Raw genomic sequence first — 21,041 nt, 5'->3', positions numbered from 1 at the left:
TCTGTATCCTAGGTGAAGCTATATAAACACAGATCAGATATTAAAACATTAAAACCACACCCCAAAAATGTGCATGGCAATAGATACTTTGTCACACAGTTGTGCATGTCAGGGTCATGAATATAGTAAATGTTGGACTGATAGCATTTACTCAAAGTAAACATGTTGAACAGTGATAAGTGCCAACTCATTTAGTCATACAGCTGTAGGTTAAAGCATATTTGGAAAAAGCAAGTCATGCTCACAAGCATTCATTGTGAGTACCCATCACAAGGACAAGTCACAAACCACAAAGAGGATACTGGGCAGCCAAGACTGGGCAGCCAAGACTGATGCCAGAAGACATGGAGGCTATACAGTGTCAGGTACGAACCAATAAGAGGGCTACTGTGGCTCAAAGTCTTCTGTGTGGCTGTGTAGTCTCAGCTACCCATGTACCCAAGCTAACTCATGTCCACAGTCCAAAGCACCTACAACAGGCACACAGGAATCCATGAAAGAATGTTGACTGGTCCAACAAATACTGTTTTCTCCAAGATTATAGACAATTGAGCAATAACATTAAAACCACCTCCTTGTTTCTACACTCACTGTCCATTTTATCAGCTCCACTTACCATATAGAAGCACTTTGTAGTTCTACAATTACTGACTGTAGTCCATCTGTTTCTCTGCATGCTTTGTTAGCCCCTTTTCATGCTGTTCTTCAATAGTCAGGACTCTCCCAGGGCCACTACAGAGTAGGTATTATTTGGGTGGTGGATCATTCTCAGCACTGCAGTGATACTGACATGGTGGTGTGTTAGTGTGTGTTGTGCTGGTATGAGTGGATAAGACACAGCACCGCTGCTGGAGTTTTTAAACACCTCACTGTCCCTGGTGGACTGAGAATAATCCACCAACCAAAAACATCCAGCCAACAGCGCCCTGTGACCACTGACGAAAGTCTAGAAGATGACCAACTCTAACAGCAGCAATAGATGAGCGATAGACTCTGACTTTACATCTACAAGGTGGACCAACTAGGTAGGAGTGTCTAATAGAGTGGACAGTAAGTGGACACGGTATTTAAAAACTCCAGCAGCACTGCTGTGTCTGATCCACTCATACCAGCACAACACACACTAACACACCACCACCATGTCAGTGTCACTGCAGTGCTAAGAATGAAGCCCAGCATGAAAGGGGGCTAAGAAAGCATGCAGAGAAACAGACAGACTACAGTCTGTAACTGTAGAGCTACAAAGTGCTTCTATATGGTAAGTGGAGCTGAACATGGACAGTGAGTGTAGAAACAAGGAGGTGGTTTTAATGTTATGCCTAATTGGTGTATATAACTGCCATTTTCAGCCATTAATTTACACCTATTACCCGTAATGATGTATTTGCCACTGCAAGGACTTTTATTGTCTTTATTACTATTGTCTACAGTTATGCACTGGCACAAGTGGTGGAGGAAAACAGTGCGTAGCGTGTACCTTGTAGGAAAAGAAATGACTAAATTGATAGAATAATAAATAAATCAATCAATTCGGATGAAAGAAAATATTTGTAGCTGCTTATTGTTCATCTATCAGCCTGACTGTTCGAAACGTCTGATGCATTTGGAGGCGTTCAGAGCCCGCAGGAGCCTGTCAAACACCAAAGGAAGAACGGACAGATGAATGGATGAGTAGTGAGTCTGCTGCGACAGATAGAGGAGATGCAGAGTGATTTGGACAGTCTAAATAAAACAACACATGAAGCACAGACAACCGCGCTACTGAGAAATATTAATCTGCGACGTGCTGTAAATGCTTTCTCGGGCTTAGGACTTCAGAAAAAAAAATGCAATCTCAATTTCATTTTACTGCAGACGAAGCTTCATTCTGATGCCGGAGTTCACGGAAGGAAATTGTGCTTGTGACAAAATGCTGACAGATAAGGGGAGCAAAAAGAGGCTGGGGACAAATATAGTGTGAGTGCCCTTTCCCTAGGTCATAAGTACCTTACAGTCGGTCATATTTTTAAAAAAGGAAACAAAAAGAATTGTAAATAAATGTCAAAATGGCATAACACAGTGTCCACATTGAAAATAATGACCTGATACGATTACACAATCCCCTGGGTGGCATGGTGAATAGCACTGTCGCCTCACAGCAAGAAGGTCCTGGGTTCGATCCCCAGGCAAGGCGGTCCAGGTCCTTTCTGTGTGGAGTTTGCATGTTTCACGTGGGTTTCCTCCCATAGTCCAAAAACTTGCAGTCAGGTTAAATGGAGACACCTACAGGGACGCTGAATTGCCCTATAGGTGAATGGGAGTGTGTATGTGTGTGAGTGCGCCCCGATGGACTGGCACCCCCCTCCAAGGAGTTAATGTGTGCCTTGCTCCTATTGAAAAGCTGGGATAGGCTCCTGTAACCAACCCCCCGAACGCACCCTCGCGACCCTGATTGGATAAGCAGTTAACAAGTGAGTGAGTGTATATTCCCTTTGTCTTAAAGTGTCTTACTAATCCCCTAAAATGAGGCAGCTTAATTCTATTTTAAAACCCAAACTATATATATATTAGGTTGAAATAAGAATAGTATTGGTGGGTCATTGTTGACCCTTAAGACAACACAAGGGTTAATACTTTACAATTGTTCCACCAGTAGCATAATGGCACATCTAATCAAGAAGCACTGTTTATGTAAGGTAAACTGGCTGTTGTAAATTGCCCCTAGGTTTAAGTGAGGGAGTGCATCCTGGCAAAATCCAGGTCCAGGTCCTTTATGTGTAGAGTTTGCATGTTCTCCCAGTGTCTGCATGGGTTTACTGCGGGAGCTCCGTTTTCCTCCCACGTGCAAGTGAGGTGAATTGGAGATACTAAATTGTCCATGCATGTGTTTGACATTAAAACTTGTGAACTGATGAATCTTGTGTATCGAGTAACTACCGTTTCTGTCATGTATGTGACCAAAGTGTGTAAAACATGACGTTAAAATCCTAATAAATAAATAAATGTATGTAGTTAGTTAATAAATTAGTTAGTGAAATACTTTCGGATGGCAGATTCAGAGTGTACAGTACATGTTGGTGTCTGGGTAAAATATTCATGTACAGTATACAGTAATCCCTCGCTATATCGCGCTCCGACTTTTGCGGCTTCACTCTATCGCGGATTTTATTTGCAAGCATGTCTAAATATAAATCGCGGATTTTTCGCTGGTTCACGGATTTCTGCAGACAAGGGGTGTGTTTGAAAAGCTAGCGCTTTCTCTACATAGACTCATTTTACGTCATCCTGTGCGTGCTCCCGATTAGGAGGCCGTTCCAAATCCTAGATGCCTTAAAATCCTCACTTCTTAACGTTTCAACGTTATTTTCACTCAAAAACGAGTGAGCATCCGACGCTTCCCTAGTGATCAAGACAATCCCAGAATTCATTGCGGGTCAGGTGCTCCTCTCTCGCAGAAAAATAAACATGGCTGAAGGTACGGACAAACGAATGGAGTTCTTTTCAAACGTAAATCAAATATTACTGATTTTTAACTTGTATAAATTTGTACCGAGTGTTTTTATTTGCAAGTTCGGGCTTGTCAGGAAATGTAACCGTTATCGTTACATGAAGAGAGATGTTATTTTGACTTTAGCATGCTGTGCTACCTCAATCCATTGGTTTTAATGACAAGATGCTAAATGCTAAAGCCGATGGAATCGGGTTATAAAAATAACCATATAAACACGTTTTTACTTCGCGGATTTTCACCTTTCGCGGAGGGTTCTGGAACGCAACCCCCGCGATCGAGGAGGGATTACTGTATATTTTTACTTTAGAGACAGTGGTGGTGGTTATGGCTCTTGGCTATCAAATGGAAGGTTCAGGATAGAAATTTCACCACGTCCAATTTTTACCCAATTGCTATATGCTTCCTCTCTACTGGAGCTGACCCCCCGCCCCAATTGAGGAGAGCGAGACTGTCACATGCCCCCTCCGCCACGTTTGCAGTAGCCGACTGCATTTTTTCACCTGCACAAGGCGTGTGCATAGGCCGATCAGCTTTGTGCATGGAGAGCCACACCTTGATCAGCATTATTCCTCGACTCTGTGCAGACACCATCAACCAGCCAGCAGAGGTCTTAATTCGCTCAGTTATGAGGAGTTCCTATCCAACGTGTCCTACCCTATGAACAACAGCCAACTGCTGTTAATGCAGCCGCCCAGCCCAGCCGGAAGGCAGAGCTGAGATTCGATACGATGTATTTGAAATCCCAGCTCTGGTGTGCTGTTCTTATATTCTTATGCTTTTACATTTTTTAAGATTTAAATATATTATTTTTGCATCACATCACATATTATTTTTTATTTTATTTCCTTGCACTACATTGACATGTTTTTGTGTGATGCTTGGGCTGTTTGTGAATTGCTGCTATAACACTGCAAATTCCTTTCAGGGATCAATAAAGTAATCAATCAATTAATTATTGGGTTCTGGTAGAATTATGTTGTTTACAGTACTGGATATTGTACACGGGTGGCTCGGTGGGTAGCACTGTCGCCTCACAGCAAGAAGGTCCTGGGTTCGATCCCTAGACAGGGTGGTCTGGGTCCTTTCTGTGTGGAGTTTGCATGTTCTCCCTGTGTCTCCGTGGGTTTCCTCCGGGAGCACCGGTTTCCTCCCACAGTCCAAAAACATGCAGGTTAATTGGAGACACTGAATTGGCCAATAGGAGAATGGGTGTGTGTATGTGTGTCTGCCCTGCGATGGACTGGCGCCCCATCCAGGGTGTTATTGTGTGCCTTGAGCCCATTGAAAAGCTGGCATGGGCTCCAGCACCAATTCATTTTTACTTAAACCAGGTCAACAACAGCACATACTGTACAACAAGGACTTGCTGGCTGGACCACCTACAGCTTCTTCTCCTCTCCTAAGCAGATGTCAGACTGCAGTATGTTGGCACACCTTCCTTATATTACAGACAGAACATGATCATAGCAGCTTTCCAAAAAAACGAGCATTAGTTCTAGTGTCATAGAGGAGAAATCCTGATTTGGAGTGCATAGACATTGCGCTCCTTCTTGTGGTGTCCAGCCAAGCTTCCTATGGTTGGACATGACAAATGTCAGCATGCAACAGATGCTTAGAAGACACTGGGCCACAATACAAGCTAGCCATAGTCACGGTCATCATTCATGAACGCTCATGCCCTCTGAAAACAGGTCCTGCAAAGACGAGAGGTAATTTTAATAAGGCGAGTTCCAAGGAGTATAAGGTTTTTATACTCCATTACAGGTGAAATGCTTTTGCAATAGAGTCAGGGGGGTTAATGACAAACTCAGAATGGTAGCACCAATCAATCAAATCAATGAATCAATGAATAATAATAAAGACATGATTTGACAAGACTGATGTGAAGAAACTCAGGTGACCCTTCAAAGAGCCACTTAACTCACCTAAGAACACCTTTGGACCATCTCCTTGTTTCTACACTCACTGTCCATTTTATCAGCTCCACTTACCATATAGAAGCACTTTGTAGTTCTACAATTACTGACTGTAGTCCATCTATTTCTCTACATACTTTTTTAATCTGCTTTCACCCTGTTCTTCAATGGTCAGGACCCCCACAGGACCACCATAAAGCAGGTATTATTTAGGTGGTGGATGATTCTCAGCACTGCAGTGACACTGACATGGTGGTGGTGTGTTAGTGTGTGTTGTGCTGGTATGAGTGGATCAGCCACAGCAGCGCTGCTGGAGTACTTAAATATTGTGTCCACTCACTGTCCACTCTATTAGACACTCTTACCTAGTTGGTCCACCTCGTAGATGTAAAGTCAGAGACGATCGCTCATCTATTGCTGCTGTTTGAGTTGGTCATCTTCTAGACCTTTATCAGCGGTCACAGGACGCTGCCCATGGGGCGCTGTTGGCTGAATATTTTTGGTTGATGGACTATTGTCAGTCCAGGTATTTAAAAACTCCAGCACTCATACCAGCACAACACACACTAACACACCACCACCACCATGTCAGTGTCACTGCAGTGCTGAGAATGATTCACTACCCAAATAATACCTGCTCTGTTCTGGTCCTGGGAGAGTCCTGACCACTGAAGAACAGCATGAAAACAGGCTAGCAAAGCATGAAGAGAAATAGATGGACTACAGTCAGTAATTGTAGAACCACAAAGTGCATCTATATGGTAAGTGGAGCTGATAACATGGACAGTGTGTGTAGAAACAAAGAGGTGGTTTTAATGTTATAATCAGTGTTATTCACTTCACCTCTCAGTGGTCATAATGTTATGCCTGGTCGGTGTATATATTGTATATATTTATTTACCTCCAACTCTCTCTGCAGAACAGAACAGACAATCCCTGCTTGACTTGTCTGTGATTTCTCCAGGTGATAGATCATGTAGTTTGTGACCCCCCCACTGAAAGAGCTTACTGCTTTACCGGCTGGGCAGTGCGCACTGCCTTGAATATTCAAGTATGCGATTTCGGACACACCCAATGTGAGAGACCACTGTATGCAATGTTGTGTGTCATTATATGAATTAAATAGAACATTGTGTCTTAAGGATTAACAGCTGTGTGTCAGGCCATGAGCCCTCTGTGCTTCCTCTTGTTGGAAGGGACATCACCAAGCTTACCTTACAAAACTTACCTTCCAGCTAATCTGTTAGCCAAGCTAAGTGGCCATAATTGTTTCAGGGTAAGATAAAGAGCCATGAAAAGTGGCATTTTGGGCCATAAGCACACCGTATGGGGTCCGGTGAGGTTGTGAGGCTGGTCTTCATGTGCTTAATGACTAGTCTTTTAAAGCACTTCATGATAACTAGGGTGAGTGTGGGACAATAGTCACTGAGGCAGGAGACCAGAATAATGGTACTGGTCTTGAAGCATGCTAGGTTAACTGCCTGTTGTCTCTGTATTCATGCTGTGATGTTATCGAGGGAGAGTACATTGCTTCGAATTATGGTCGGAGTCTGCTGGCACTTTCAATACTAGCATTTAGCCTTTATATGTTGCATTTCCTAGAGCATTGTTGATGTGCCAACCTCTGGTCACCAACAAGCACAGAGGGCTCAAGACCTACTCCACATAGAAGGCTGAGGTCACTTAGCATGGCAAGCAGATTGCCATGAAGGTACGTTTTGTAAGGTACACTATATTGCCAACAGTATTCGCTTGTCTACCTTCACACACATATAAACTTGAGTTACATCCCATTCTTAATCCATAGGGTTTAATATGATGTCGGCCCACCCTTTGCAGCTATAACAGCTTCAACTCTTTTGGGAAGGCTTTCCACAAGGTTTAGGAGTGTGTTTATGGGAGTTTTTGACCATTCTTCCAGAAGCGCATCTGTAAGGTCAGACACTGATGTTGGAAGAGAAGGCCTGGCTCACAGTCTCCGCTCTAATTCATCCCAAAGGTGTTCCGTCGGGTTGAGGTCAGGACTCTGTGCAGGCCAGTCGAGTTCTTCCACACCAAACTCGCTCATCCATGTTTTTTTGGACCTTGCTTTGTACACTGGTGCGCAGTCATGTTGGAACAGGAAGGGGCCATCCCCAAACTGTTCCCACAAAGTTAGGAGCATGAAACTGTCCGAGCCCAACTCCTGAAAAACAACCCCACACCATAATCCCCCCTCCACAAAACTTTACACTTGGCACAATACAGTCAGACAAGTACTGTTCACCTGGCAACCGCCAAACCCAGACTCGTCCATCAGATTGCCAGATGGAGAAGCATGATTCAGAGAACATGTTTTCACTGCTCTAGAGTCCAGTGGTGGCGTGCTTTACACCACTGCATCCAACACCTTGCATTACGCTTGGATGCAGCTGCTCGGCCATGGAAACCCATTCCATGAAGCTCTCTACACACTGTTCTTGAGCTAATCTGAAGGCCACATGAAGTTTGGAGGTCTGTAGCGATTGACTCTGCAGAAGGTTGGCGACCACTGACAGTTGACTGTGGAATACTTAGTAGCAAGGAAATTTCACGACTGGACTTGTTGCACAGGTGGCATCCTATCACGGTACCACACTGGAATTCACTGAGCTCCTGATAGCGACCCATTCTTTCACAAATGTTTGTAGAATCAGTCTGCATGTCTAGGTTCTTGGTTTTATATACCTGTGGCCATGGAAGTGATTGGAACACCTAAATTCAATGATTTGGATGGGTGAGTGAATACTTTTGGCAATATAGTGTAAGTTTTGTTGCTATAGTGTTAAGCAGCTATAGTCATAAAGGGGGTCAACTCCACATTATATAACGCCTATGGTTTTGGAACAAGATTTCCAACAAGCTTATGGTCAGGTGTCCACATACTATTGGCCACAGAGTACATTTTACCCTCTGTAGATGCTGTCCATAATTTTGTGTATAAAGAGATTCAAGTTCAAGCATTTAACGTCAAACATGGACATCTCCAATTCACCTCACTTGCATGTCTTTGGACACGGGGAGAACATTCAAACCGCTCCATCTGGGAATCGAACCCAGGACCTTTTTGCTGTAAGGCAATAGTGCTACCCACCAAGCTACGGTGCCGCCCGAACCGTGCTAGTAAGTAATAACAGGAGGCATTGAACATGCCCGTACTGACCAGTGGTTTAATCCCAGAATGCAGCACAATTACACCCAACTTAGGGATCTGCGTCACTCACGCCCAAGAATACCTCATTCAGTTCCACTCCAGCTGTTCAGAAGCAGCTGGGTGTCTGGCCTGTCATGTCATGCGTCTGAAAATCAGTAGGCAGCCTGACCTATGACAGAGGTGTTGGTGAATGAAGGACAAACATACACGTCTACTTGTTCTTAAAGTTCATGTCGGCGCTTGCTGACTGGAAAAAAAATCACCAAGGGTCACACATGCCCTGCTGCCGACTTCCTCTGCACTTCACGCTGATGTGAACTTACTGACCTGTTTGCACAGCCATGGACATGTGACCTCAAGGAACGGTTTCTTTAAAAATTATTGATAAGCACTTTTACATGTGGAAGTTTGTGGGTTGGAGGGCATTGCTCAGGGGCCCAACAGTGTCAACAGCAGCCAGCGACCTTCTGATCACTAAATCAGTAATTTAGCCTCTGGTGTAAAACTGGCCATTGTTTAAAACTCCACATAATGAAGCAAAAACAAAGCGATTGATCGGTTTAAGTCAATTAACCTATTAAACCTGACTGAGCCGCTGGTGGCTTTAAAATCAATCACATAATCTGTGTCTGAGATACCTGAGGAATGTTTGATCAGCCTTAATATTAACAAAAGTATTGGGACCCCTATTCCCCTACGACTACAAACTTCCAACTCTAGCAGTAGCTGAGGGAAGGTCCTTTCCTGGTCTATAAAGAAATGAAGACAAGTTTGGTTTAAATGAACTCCAGTGACCTGCACAGATACCTAAATTCAGACCAGAGATGGGGCCTCGAGTCCGAGTCGCACGTAAGTCGCACACAGCGACTTCAGACTTGACTCAGACTCGTTTTAAATGACTCAGACTCAACTCGTGACTCGCAAAAAAATGACTCGTAAACAACAAGAGTCCCTAGCTTCAGCATTATATATATACAGTATATATATATATATATATATATATATATATATATATATATATATATATATGTGTGTGTGTATGTGTGTGTGTGTGTTTGTGTGCCCTGTGATGGACTGGCGACCTGTCCGGAGTGTTTCCTGCCCATCGAGACCCTAAATAGGATAACCTGGCTTATGCAGGTAAAAAAAAAAAAATGGCTGGGGGCTACAACACGTGTCGAAAAGGGGGTGTGTTAGGTACAACCCTCTTTGGTCAGGGTTGGAATCTGCAACAACATAGGACTAATACAACTAGGTAATTGGATGGGCGGCACAGTGGCTAAGTGGGTAGCACTGTCGCCTCACAGCAAGAAGGTCCTGGGTTCGATCCCCAGGTGGGGCGGTCCGGGTCCTTTCTGTGCAGAGTTTGCATGTTCTCCCCATGTCTGCTTGGGTTTCCTCCCACAGTCCAAAAACATGCAGCCAGGCTAATTGGACACACTGAATTGTCCTATAGGTACCTTGTAGTGCCGGTCCCAAGCCCGGATAAATAGGAAGGATTGTGTTAGGATCCGCCATCCGGCATAAAAACTGTGCCAAATCAATAATGCAGATCACCTAACGGGAGCAGCAGAGGAAATAGATTGTTTGTTTGTTTATTAGGATTTTAACATCATGTTTCACACTTTGGTTACATTCATGACAGAAACGGTAGTTAATCGTTACACAAGGTTCATCAGTTCACAAGTTTAATGTCATGGACAATTTTGCATCTCCAATTCACTTCAATTGCATGTCATTGGACTGTGGGAGGAAACCGGAGCACCCGGAGTAAACCCACGCAGACACGGGGTGAACATGCAAACTCCACACAGAAAGGACCCAGACCGCCCGACCTGGGGATCGAACCCAGGTCCTTCGTGCTGTGAGGCGACAGTGCTACCCACTTAGCCATCGTGATGCCCGAGGAAATAGATAGACAGACAACTAGGTAATTGGATATGGTTTAATGGTGTGTTGATTATTTATTATGTTTGGTTTACATTTTATCAGCAGCAATTCAATATACAACCGCACATTTTTAACACGGGCAGCTAAGAACTGAATGCAAAATGTGCATAGAAATTCATTTCAATACAAAGCACAGGTAAAAATTATGATGAAAAATCTAACTATGCATGGAGTATGAGCAGAAATATGCAGTGAAAGGCAACACTACAAAATAGGTTTTGTATCAGTTTGTGTAATATGATTATCATTTCAGATTTCCTCTGCCTTTTCAAAACAGAATCCTCACATTCCACCTTAGTCAGCCTGAAGCTGTGAGAGCGAGTTATCTACGAGACAAAGATCCATATACGTGCTGACAAGGAGCTGCTGGCTCATGTCACAGCCTGTAAAGAGCTTTCCTTTTCTATGAATAAGAGGCTGAGAGGACTTTTGAAGGTAGGTGACGTACCTGCACTCGATGCTTCGTCCTTTGGGAAACCAAGCACGTCTTCTGCTATCCAGGAAAAGTTCCAGTAGCGGAGTGAAGCGTCAGTATTTACTGATTTACTGGTCAAAGCTGAGTCTGAAAAACAAGCAAACAAAAAAGATGTGCGCTGTCAAAAACCTTGAATTATTATAACTGTAACGAAGCACTTTCGATAAGCATTTTATCAAAGAAAAATGTCTTAATAACAACTTCATCCTGAAAGTACATAGTCATTACACCAACAACACAAAAAATAAACAGTTGTTACTTCAGGCATAACATTATGACCACCTTCCTAATATTGTCTTGGTCCCCCTTTTGCTGCCAAAACACCCCTGACCCATCAAGGCATGGACTCCTTCACTAGACCCCTAAAGGTGTGCTGTGGTATCCGGCACCAAGATGTTAGCAGCAGATCCTTTAACTCCTGTAAGTTATGTGTGGCCTCCACGGACTGGACTTGTTTGTCCAGCACATCCCACAGATGCTCGACTGGATTGAGATCTGGGGAATTTGGGGGCCAAGTCAACACCTCAAACTCGTTGTTGTGCTCCTTAAACCATTCCTGAACCATTTTTGCTTTGTGGCAGGGTGCATTATCCTGCTGAAAGAGGCCACAGCCATCAGGGAATACCGTTTACATAAAAGGGAGTACATGGTCTGCAACAATGCTTAGGTAGGTGGTACAGGTCAAAGTAACATCCACATGGATGACAGGAGCCAAGGTTTCCCAGCAGAACATTGCCCAAAGCATCACACTGCCTCTGCCGGCTTGCCTTCTTCCCATAGTGCATCCTGGTGCCATGTGTTCTCCAGGTAAGTGACGCACGCGCACCCGGTTCCAAAGCTCACGTGCCCATTGTTGGCGCTTTCGGTGGTGGACAGGGGTCAGCATGGACACCCTGACTGGTCTGTGGCTATGCAGCCCCATACGCAACAAACTGTGATGCACTGTGTATTCTGACACCTTTCTATCAGGACCAGCATTAACGTCTTCAGCCACAGTAGCTCGTCTGTTGGATCGGACCACACGGGTCAAGCTTTGCTCCCCACGTGCATCAATGAGCCTTGGCCGCCCATGACCCTGTCGCCGGTTTACCACTGTTCCTTCCTTGGATAGATACTGACCACTGCGTAAAAAGTGTATGTATATATGTGTATATATACAGTGTATCACAAAAGTGAGTACACCCCTCACATTTCTGCAAATATTTTATTATATCTTTTCATGGGACAACACTATAGAAATAAAACTTGGATATAACTTAGAGTAGTCAGTGTACAACTTGTATAGCAGTGTAGATTTACTGTCTTCTGAAAATAACTCAACACACAGCCATTAATGTCTAAATGGCTGGCAACATAAGTGAGTACACCCCACAGTGAACATGTCCAAATTGTGCCCAAAGTGTCAATATTTTGTGTGACCACCATTATTATCCAGCACTGCCTTAACCCTCCTGGGCATGGAATTCACCAGAGCTGCACAGGTTGCTACTGGAATCCTCTTCCACTCCTCCATGATGACATCACGGAGCTGGTGGATGTTAGACACCTTGAACTCCTCCACCTTCCACTTGAGGATGCGCCACAGGTGCTCAATTGGGTTTAGTCCATCACCTTTACCTTCAGCTTCCTCAGCAAGGCAGTTGTCATCTTGGAGGTTGTGTTTGGGGTCGTTATCCTGTTGGAAAACTGCCATCAGTTTTTGAAGGGAGGGGATCATGCTCTGTTTCAGAATGTCACAGTACATGTTGGAATTCATGTTTCCCTTAATGAACTGCAGCTCCCCAGTGCCAGCAACACTCATGCAGCCCAAGACCATGATGCTACCACCATTATGCTTGACTGTAGGCAAGATACAGTTGTCTTGGTACTTCTCACCAGGGCGCCGCCACACATGCTGGACACCATCTGAGCCAAACAAGTTTATCTTGGTCTCGTCAGACCACAGGGCATTCCAGTAATCCATGTTCTTGGACTGCTTGTCTTCAGCAAACTGTTTGCGGGCTTTCTTGTGCGTCAGCTTCCTTCTGGGATGACGACCATGCAGACCGAGTTGATGCAGTGTGCGGCGTATGGTCTGAGCACTGACAGGCTGACCTCCCACATCTTCAACCTCTGCAGCAATGCTGGCAGCACTAATGTGTCTATTTTTTAAAGCCAACCTCTGGATATGACGCCGAACACGTGGACTCAACTTCTTTGGTCGACCCTGGCGAAGCCTGTTCCGAGTGGAAACTGTCCTGGAAAACCGCTGTATGACCTTGGCCACCATGCTGTAGCTCAGTTTCAGGGTGTTAGCAATCTTCTTATAGCCCAGGCCATCTTTGTGGAGAGCAACAATTCTATTTCTCACATCCTCAGAGAGTTCTTTGCCATGAGGTGCCATGTTGAATATCCAGTGGCCAGTATGAGAGAATTGTACCCAAAACACCAAATTTAACAGCCCTGCTCCCCATTTACACCTGGGACCTTGACACATGACACCAGGGAGGGACAACGGCACATTTGGGCACAATTTGGACATGTTCACTGTGGGGTGTACTCACTTATGTTGCCAGCTATTTAGACATTAATGGCTGTGTGTTGAGTTATTTTCAGAAGACAGTAAATCTACACTGCTATACAAGCTGTACACTGACTACTCTAAGTTATATCCAAGTTTCATGTCTATAGTGTTGTCCCATGAAAAGATATAATGAAATATTTGCAGAAATGTGAGGGGTGTACTGACTTTTGTGATACACTGTATATATATATATATATATATATATATATATATATATATATATATATATATATATATATACAGGGGTTGGACAAAATAACTGAAACACCTGTCATTTTAGTGTGGGAGGTTTCATGGCTAAATTGGACCAGTCTGGTGGCCAATCTTCAATAATTGCACATTGCACCAGTAAGAGCAGAGTGTGAAGGTTCAATTAGCAGGGTAAGAGCACAGTTTTGCTCAAAATATTGCAATGCACACAACATTATGGGTGACATACCAGAGTTCAAAAGAGGACAAATTGTTGGTGCACGTCTTGCTGGCGCATCTGTGACCAAGACAGCAAGTCTTTGTGATGTATCAAGAGCCACGGTATCCAGGGTAATGTCAGCATACCACCAACAAGGACAAACCACATCCAACAGGATTAACTGTGGACGCAAGAGGAAGCTGTCTGAAAGGGATGTTCGAGTGCTAACCCGGATTGTATCCAAAAAACATAAAACCACGGCTGCCCAAATCACGGCAGAATTAAATGTGCACCTCAACTCTCCTGTTTCCACCAGAACTGTCCGTCGGGAGCTCCACAGGGTCAATATACACGGCCGGGCTGCTATAGCCAAACCTTTGGTCACTCGTGCCAATGCCAAACGTCGGTTTCAATGGTGCAAGGAGCGCAAATCTTGGGCTGTGGACAATGTGAAACATGTATTGTTCTCTGATGAGTCCACCTTTACTGTTTTCCCCACATCCGGGAGAGTTACGGTGTGGAGAAGCCCCAAAGAAGCGTACCACCCAGACTGTTGCATGCCCAGAGTGAAGCATGGGGGTGGATCAGTGATGGTTTGGGCTGCCATATCATGGCATTCCCTTGGCCCAATACTTGTGCTAGATGGGCACGTCACTGCCAAGGACTACCGAACCATTCTGGAGGACCATGTGCATCCAATGGCGGTGCCGTGTATCAGGATGACAATGCACCAATACACACAGCAAGACTGATGAAAGATTGGTTTGATGAACATGAAAGTGAAGTTGAACATCTCCCATGGCCTGCACAGTCACCAGATCTAAATATTATTGAGCCACTTTGGGGTGTTTTGGAGAAGCGAGTCAGGAAACGTTTTCCTCCACCAGCATCACGTAGTGACCTGGCCACTATCCTGCAAGAAGAATGGCTTAAAATCCCTCTGACCACTGTGCAGGACTTGTATATGTCATTTCCAAGACGAATTGACGCTGTATTGGCCGCAAAAGGAGGCCCTACACCATACTAATAAATTATTGTGGTCTAAAACCAGGTGTTTCAGTTATTTTATATATTATATATATATATATACACACAGTGTATCACAAAAGTGAGTACACCTCTCAAATTTCTGCAAATATTTTGTTATATCTTTTCATGGGACAACACTATAGAAATAAAACTTGGATATAACTTAGAGTAGTCAGTGTACAACTTGTATAGCAGTGTAGATTTACTGTCCTCTGAAAATAACTCAACACACAGCCATTAATGTCTAAATAGCTGGCAACATAAGTGAGTACACCCCACAGTGAACATGTCCAAATTGTGCCCAAAGTGTCAATATTTTGTGTGACCACCATTATTATCCAGCACTGCCTTAACCCTCCTGGGCATGGAATTCACCAGAGCTGCACAGGTTGCTACTGGAATCCTCTTCCACTCCTCCATGATGACATCACGGAGCTGGTGGATGTTAGACACCTTGAACTCCTCCACCTTCCACTTGAGGATGCGCCACAGGTGCTCAATTGGGTTTAGTCCATCACCTTTACCTTCAGCTTCCTCAGCAAGGCAGTTGTCATCTTGGAGGTTGTGTTTGGGGTCGTTATCCTGTTGGAAAACTGCCATCAGTTTTTGAAGGGAGGGGATCATGCTCTGTTTCAGAATGTCACAGTACATGTTGGAATTCATGTTTCCCTTAATGAACTGCAGCTCCCCAGTGCCAGCAACACTCATGCAGCCCAAGACCATGATGCTACCACCATTATGCTTGACTGTAGGCAAGATACAGTTGTCTTGGTACTTCTCACCAGGGCGCCGCCACACATGCTGGACACCATCTGAGCCAAACAAGTTTATCTTGGTCTCGTCAGACCACAGGGCATTCCAGTAATCCATGTTCTTGGACTGCTTGTCTTCAGCAAACTGTTTGCGGGCTTTCTTGTGCGTCAGCTTCCTTCTGGGATGACGACCATGCAGACCGAGTTGATGCAGTGTGCGGCGTATGGTCTGAGCACTGACAGGCTGACCTCCCACATCTTCAACCTCTGCAGCAATGCTGGCAGCACTAATGTGTCTATTTTTTAAAGCCAACCTCTGGATATGACGCCGAACACGTGGACTCAACTTCTTTGGTCGACCCTGGCGAAGCCTGTTCCGAGTGGAAACTGTCCTGGAAAACCGCTGTATGACCTTGGCCACCATGCTGTAGCTCAGTTTCAGGGTGTTAGCAATCTTCTTATAGCCCAGGCCATCTTTGTGGAGAGCAACAATTCTATTTCTCACATCCTCAGAGAGTTCTTTGCCATGAGGTGCCATGTTGAATATCCAGTGGCCAGTATGAGAGAATTGTACCCAAAACACCAAATTTAACAGCCCTGCTCCCCATTTACACCTGGGACCTTGACACATGACACCAGGGAGGGACAACGGCACATTTGGGCACAATTTGGACATGTTCACTGTGGGGTGTACTCACTTATGTTGCCAGCTATTTAGACATTAATGGCTGTGTGTTGAGTTATTTTCAGAAGACAGTAAATCTACACTGCTATACAAGCTGTACACTGACTACTCTAAGTTATATCCAAGTTTCATGTCTATAGTGTTGTCCCATGAAAAGATATAATGAAATATTTGCAGAAATGTGAGGGGTGTACTGACTTTTGTGATACACTGTATATATATATATATATATATATATATATATATATATATATATATATATATATATACAGGGGTTGGACAAAATAACTGAAACACCTGTCATTTTAGTGTGGGAGGTTTCATGGCTAAATTGGACCAGTCTGGTGGCCAATCTTCAATAATTGCACATTGCACCAGTAAGAGCAGAGTGTGAAGGTTCAATTAGCAGGGTAAGAGCACAGTTTTGCTCAAAATATTGCAATGCACACAACATTATGGGTGACATACCAGAGTTCAAAAGAGGACAAATTGTTGGTGCACGTCTTGCTGGCGCATCTGTGACCAAGACAGCAAGTCTTTGTGATGTATCAAGAGCCACGGTATCCAGGGTAATGTCAGCATACCACCAACAAGGACAAACCACATCCAACAGGATTAACTGTGGACGCAAGAGGAAGCTGTCTGAAAGGGATGTTCGAGTGCTAACCCGGATTGTATCCAAAAAACATAAAACCACGGCTGCCCAAATCACGGCAGAATTAAATGTGCACCTCAACTCTCCTGTTTCCACCAGAACTGTCCGTCGGGAGCTCCACAGGGTCAATATACACGGCCGGGCTGCTATAGCCAAACCTTTGGTCACTCGTGCCAATGCCAAACGTCGGTTTCAATGGTGCAAGGAGCGCAAATCTTGGGCTGTGGACAATGTGAAACATGTATTGTTCTCTGATGAGTCCACCTTTACTGTTTTCCCCACATCCGGGAGAGTTACGGTGTGGAGAAGCCCCAAAGAAGCGTACCACCCAGACTGTTGCATGCCCAGAGTGAAGCATGGGGGTGGATCAGTGATGGTTTGGGCTGCCATATCATGGCATTCCCTTGGCCCAATACTTGTGCTAGATGGGCACGTCACTGCCAAGGACTACCGAACCATTCTGGAGGACCATGTGCATCCAATGGCGGTGCCGTGTATCAGGATGACAATGCACCAATACACACAGCAAGACTGGTGAAAGATTGGTTTGATGAACATGAAAGTGAAGTTGAACATCTCCCATGGCCTGCACAGTCACCAGATCTAAATATTATTGAGCCACTTTGGGGTGTTTTGGAGAAGCGAGTCAGGAAACGTTTTCCTCCACCAGCATCACGTAGTGACCTGGCCACTATCCTGCAAGAAGAATGGCTTAAAATCCCTCTGACCACTGTGCAGGACTTGTATATGTCATTTCCAAGACGAATTGACGCTGTATTGGCCGCAAAAGGAGGCCCTACACCATACTAATAAATTATTGTGGTCTAAAACCAGGTGTTTCAGTTATTTTGTCCAACCCCTGTATATATTAGGGCTGTCGAAGTTAACGCGATAATAACGCATTAACGCAATCTCAATTTAACGCGATTAAAAAAAATAGTGCCATTAACGCAAATTATATTTGGTCCTACGAGTCATCCGTAGTTCATGTTGAGACTTACCAGCGTTTTTCACTTGCGGTTTGTTATCATAATGTAACCAAGCGTGTAGTGATGCACTTGCTTAATAAAGAAATAAATACACAGTATATTCACAAGTTGTCGGGAGCAGAAAACTTTTATTACTTTTTCTGTTACGGTACCGGACAGCTGGAGTCATCGCGTTAGCCAAGCATGCTAGTCCATGAACTATGGAAAACCCAAGGGGTCAAAACACACTCACTTCGTGTAGAAACGTCCATCAAATGTCACGATACAAGCACAGAAAAGTCTGTTACAATAACTACGCCTTATCCCACCTAAAGCACCGCTGATCTACAATATTTGGAGAAATTCTAACCTACAATCTGACATATACAGGTCCTTCTCAAAAAATTAGCATATTGTGATAAAGTTCATTATTTTCCATAATGTAATGATAAAAATTAAACTTTCATATATTTTAGATTCATTGCACACCAACTGAAATATTTCAGGTCTTTTATTGTTTTAATACTGATGATTTTGGCATACAGCTCATGAAAACCCAAAATTCCTATCTCAAAAAATTAGCATATTTCATCCGACCAATAAAAGAAAAGTGTTTTTAATACAAAAAAAGTCAACCTTCAAATAATTATGTTCAGTTATGCACTCAATACTTGGTCGGGAATCCTTTTGCAGAAATGACTGCTTCAATGCGGCGTGGCATGGAGGCAATCAGCCTGTGGCACTGCTGAGGTGTTATGGAGGCCCAGGATGCTTCGATAGCGGCCTTAAGCTCATCCAGAGTGTTGGGTCTTGTGTCTCTCAACTTTCTCTTCACAATATCCCACAGATTCTCTATGGGGTTCAGGTCAGGAGAGTTGGCAGGCCAATTGAGCACAGTAATACCATGGTCAGTAAACCATTCACCAGTGGTTTTGGCACTGTGAGCAGGTGCCAGGTCGTGCTGAAAAATGAAATCTTCATCTCCATAAAGCTTTTCAGCAGATGGAAGCATGAAGTGCTCCAAAATCTCCTGATAGCTAGCTGCATTGACCCTGCCCTTGATAAAACACAGTGGACCAACACTAGCAGCTGACATGGCACCCCAGACCATCACTGACTGTGGGTACTTGACACTGGACTTCAGGCATTTTGGCATTTCCTTCTCCCCAGTCTTCCTCCAGACTCTGGCACCTTGATTTCCGAATGACATGCAAAATTTGCTTTCATCCGAAAACAGTACTTTGGACCACTGAGCAACAGTCCAGTGCTGCTGTTTCTGGTTCAAAAGTGGCTTGACCTGGGGAATGAGGTACCTGTAGCCCATTTCCTGCACATGCCTGTGCACGGTGGCTCTGGATGTTTCTACTCCAGACTCAGTCCACTGCTTCCGCAGGTCCCCCAAGGTCTGGAATCGGCCCTTCTCCACAATCTTCCTCAGGGTCCGGTCACCTCTTCTCGTTGTGCAGCGTTTTCTGCCACACTTTTTCCTTCCCACAGACTTCCCACTGAGGTGCCTTGATACAGCACTCTGGGAACAGCCTATTCGTTCAGAAATTTCATTCTGTGTCTTACCCTCTTGCTTGAGGGTGTCAATGATGGCCTTCTGGACAGCAGTCAGGTCGGCAGTCTTACCCATGATTGCAGTTTTGAGTAATGAACCAGGCTGGGAGTTTTTAAAAGCCTCAGGAATCTTTTGCAGGTGTTTAGAGTTAATTCGTTGATTCAGATGATTAGGTTAATAGCTCGTTTAGAGAACCTTTTCATGATATGCTAATTTTTTGAGATAGGAATTTTGGGTTTTCATGAGCTGTATGCCAAAATCATCAGTATTAAAACAATAAAAGACCTGAAATATTTCAGTTGGTGTGCAATGAATCTAAAATATATGAAAGTTTAATTTTTATCATTACATTATGGAAAATAATGAACTTTATCACAATATGCTAATTTTTTGAGAAGGACCTGTATACGAAGTCAGGGGTCTCTGCTGGATAGTATTTCTGCCTAGTATGTGAGTGAATTACAGTTTTCTCTTGTCCCAGCAGTTTTTAACATCAGTACATTTAGCATAAAACGTGTTCACCATTTTAACAGTAACATTTCACTTAAAAATCCTTGTTTTCTTCTTTTTTTTTAAAAAATGCGATTAATCGCGATTAACTATATTAAATTCTGAGATTAATCGCGATTAAAAATTTCGTTTGACAGCCCTAATATATATATATATATATATATATATATATATATATATATATATATATATATATATATATATATATTGTATATATATATATATATATATATATATATATATATATATATATATATATATATATATATATATATATATATATATATATATATATATATATATATATATACAGTACAGGCCAAAAGTTTGGACACACCAGCCAAAAGTTTGGACACACCTTCTCTTCAATGTTTTTTCTTGATTATTTTTATTTTCTACATTATAGATTAATACTGAAGACATACAAACTATGAAGAATTATGTAGTGAACCAAAAAGTGTTAAACCAGAATATGTTTTATATTTGACCAACTCTACCTCTGCACAACCCAACTGATGGTCTCAAACACATTAAAAAAGCAACAAATTCCAAAAATTCACTCTAGACAAGGCACAAACATTCATTGAAAACCATTCCAGGTGGAAACCTAATAAAGCTGGTTGAGAAAATTTCAAAGAGTGTGCAAATCTGTCATTAAAGCAAAAGATGGCTACTTTAAAGAATCTAAAATGTTTACTACATAATTCCATACGTGTTCCTTCATAGTTTGGATGTCTTTAGTATTAATCTACAATGTAGAAAATTAAAAAAAAATTAAGAAAAACCACAGGAATGAGAAGGTGTGTCCAAACTTTTGGCCTGTACTGTATATATATATATATATATATATATATATATATTTGTTTAACACACCCTGGTTACATTGATCACAGAAACGGTAGTTAC

The 21,041-nt window shown here is 43.3% G+C and overlaps 1 protein-coding gene across 1 annotated transcript in view; it reads right to left on the bottom strand.

Annotated features, from left to right (window-relative positions):
• The window catches only part of alk (ALK receptor tyrosine kinase), a 711,395-nt gene that overhangs the window by 388,005 nt on the left and 302,349 nt on the right, over positions 1-21,041 (bottom strand). The window contains exon 3 of the mRNA XM_063006743.1: positions 10,977-11,066. Coding sequence (XP_062862813.1) covers positions 10,977-11,066 — 90 coding nt within the window. The remainder of the gene's footprint in view (positions 1-10,976; positions 11,067-21,041) is intronic.

This window comes from Trichomycterus rosablanca, chromosome 13, assembly GCF_030014385.1.
Source record: "Trichomycterus rosablanca isolate fTriRos1 chromosome 13, fTriRos1.hap1, whole genome shotgun sequence".
In the NCBI taxonomy this organism is placed as follows: domain Eukaryota; kingdom Metazoa; phylum Chordata; class Actinopteri; order Siluriformes; family Trichomycteridae; genus Trichomycterus; species Trichomycterus rosablanca.
The sequence above is the reverse complement of the archived record's forward strand: the minus strand, read 5'-3'. Positions and strand labels throughout refer to the sequence as shown.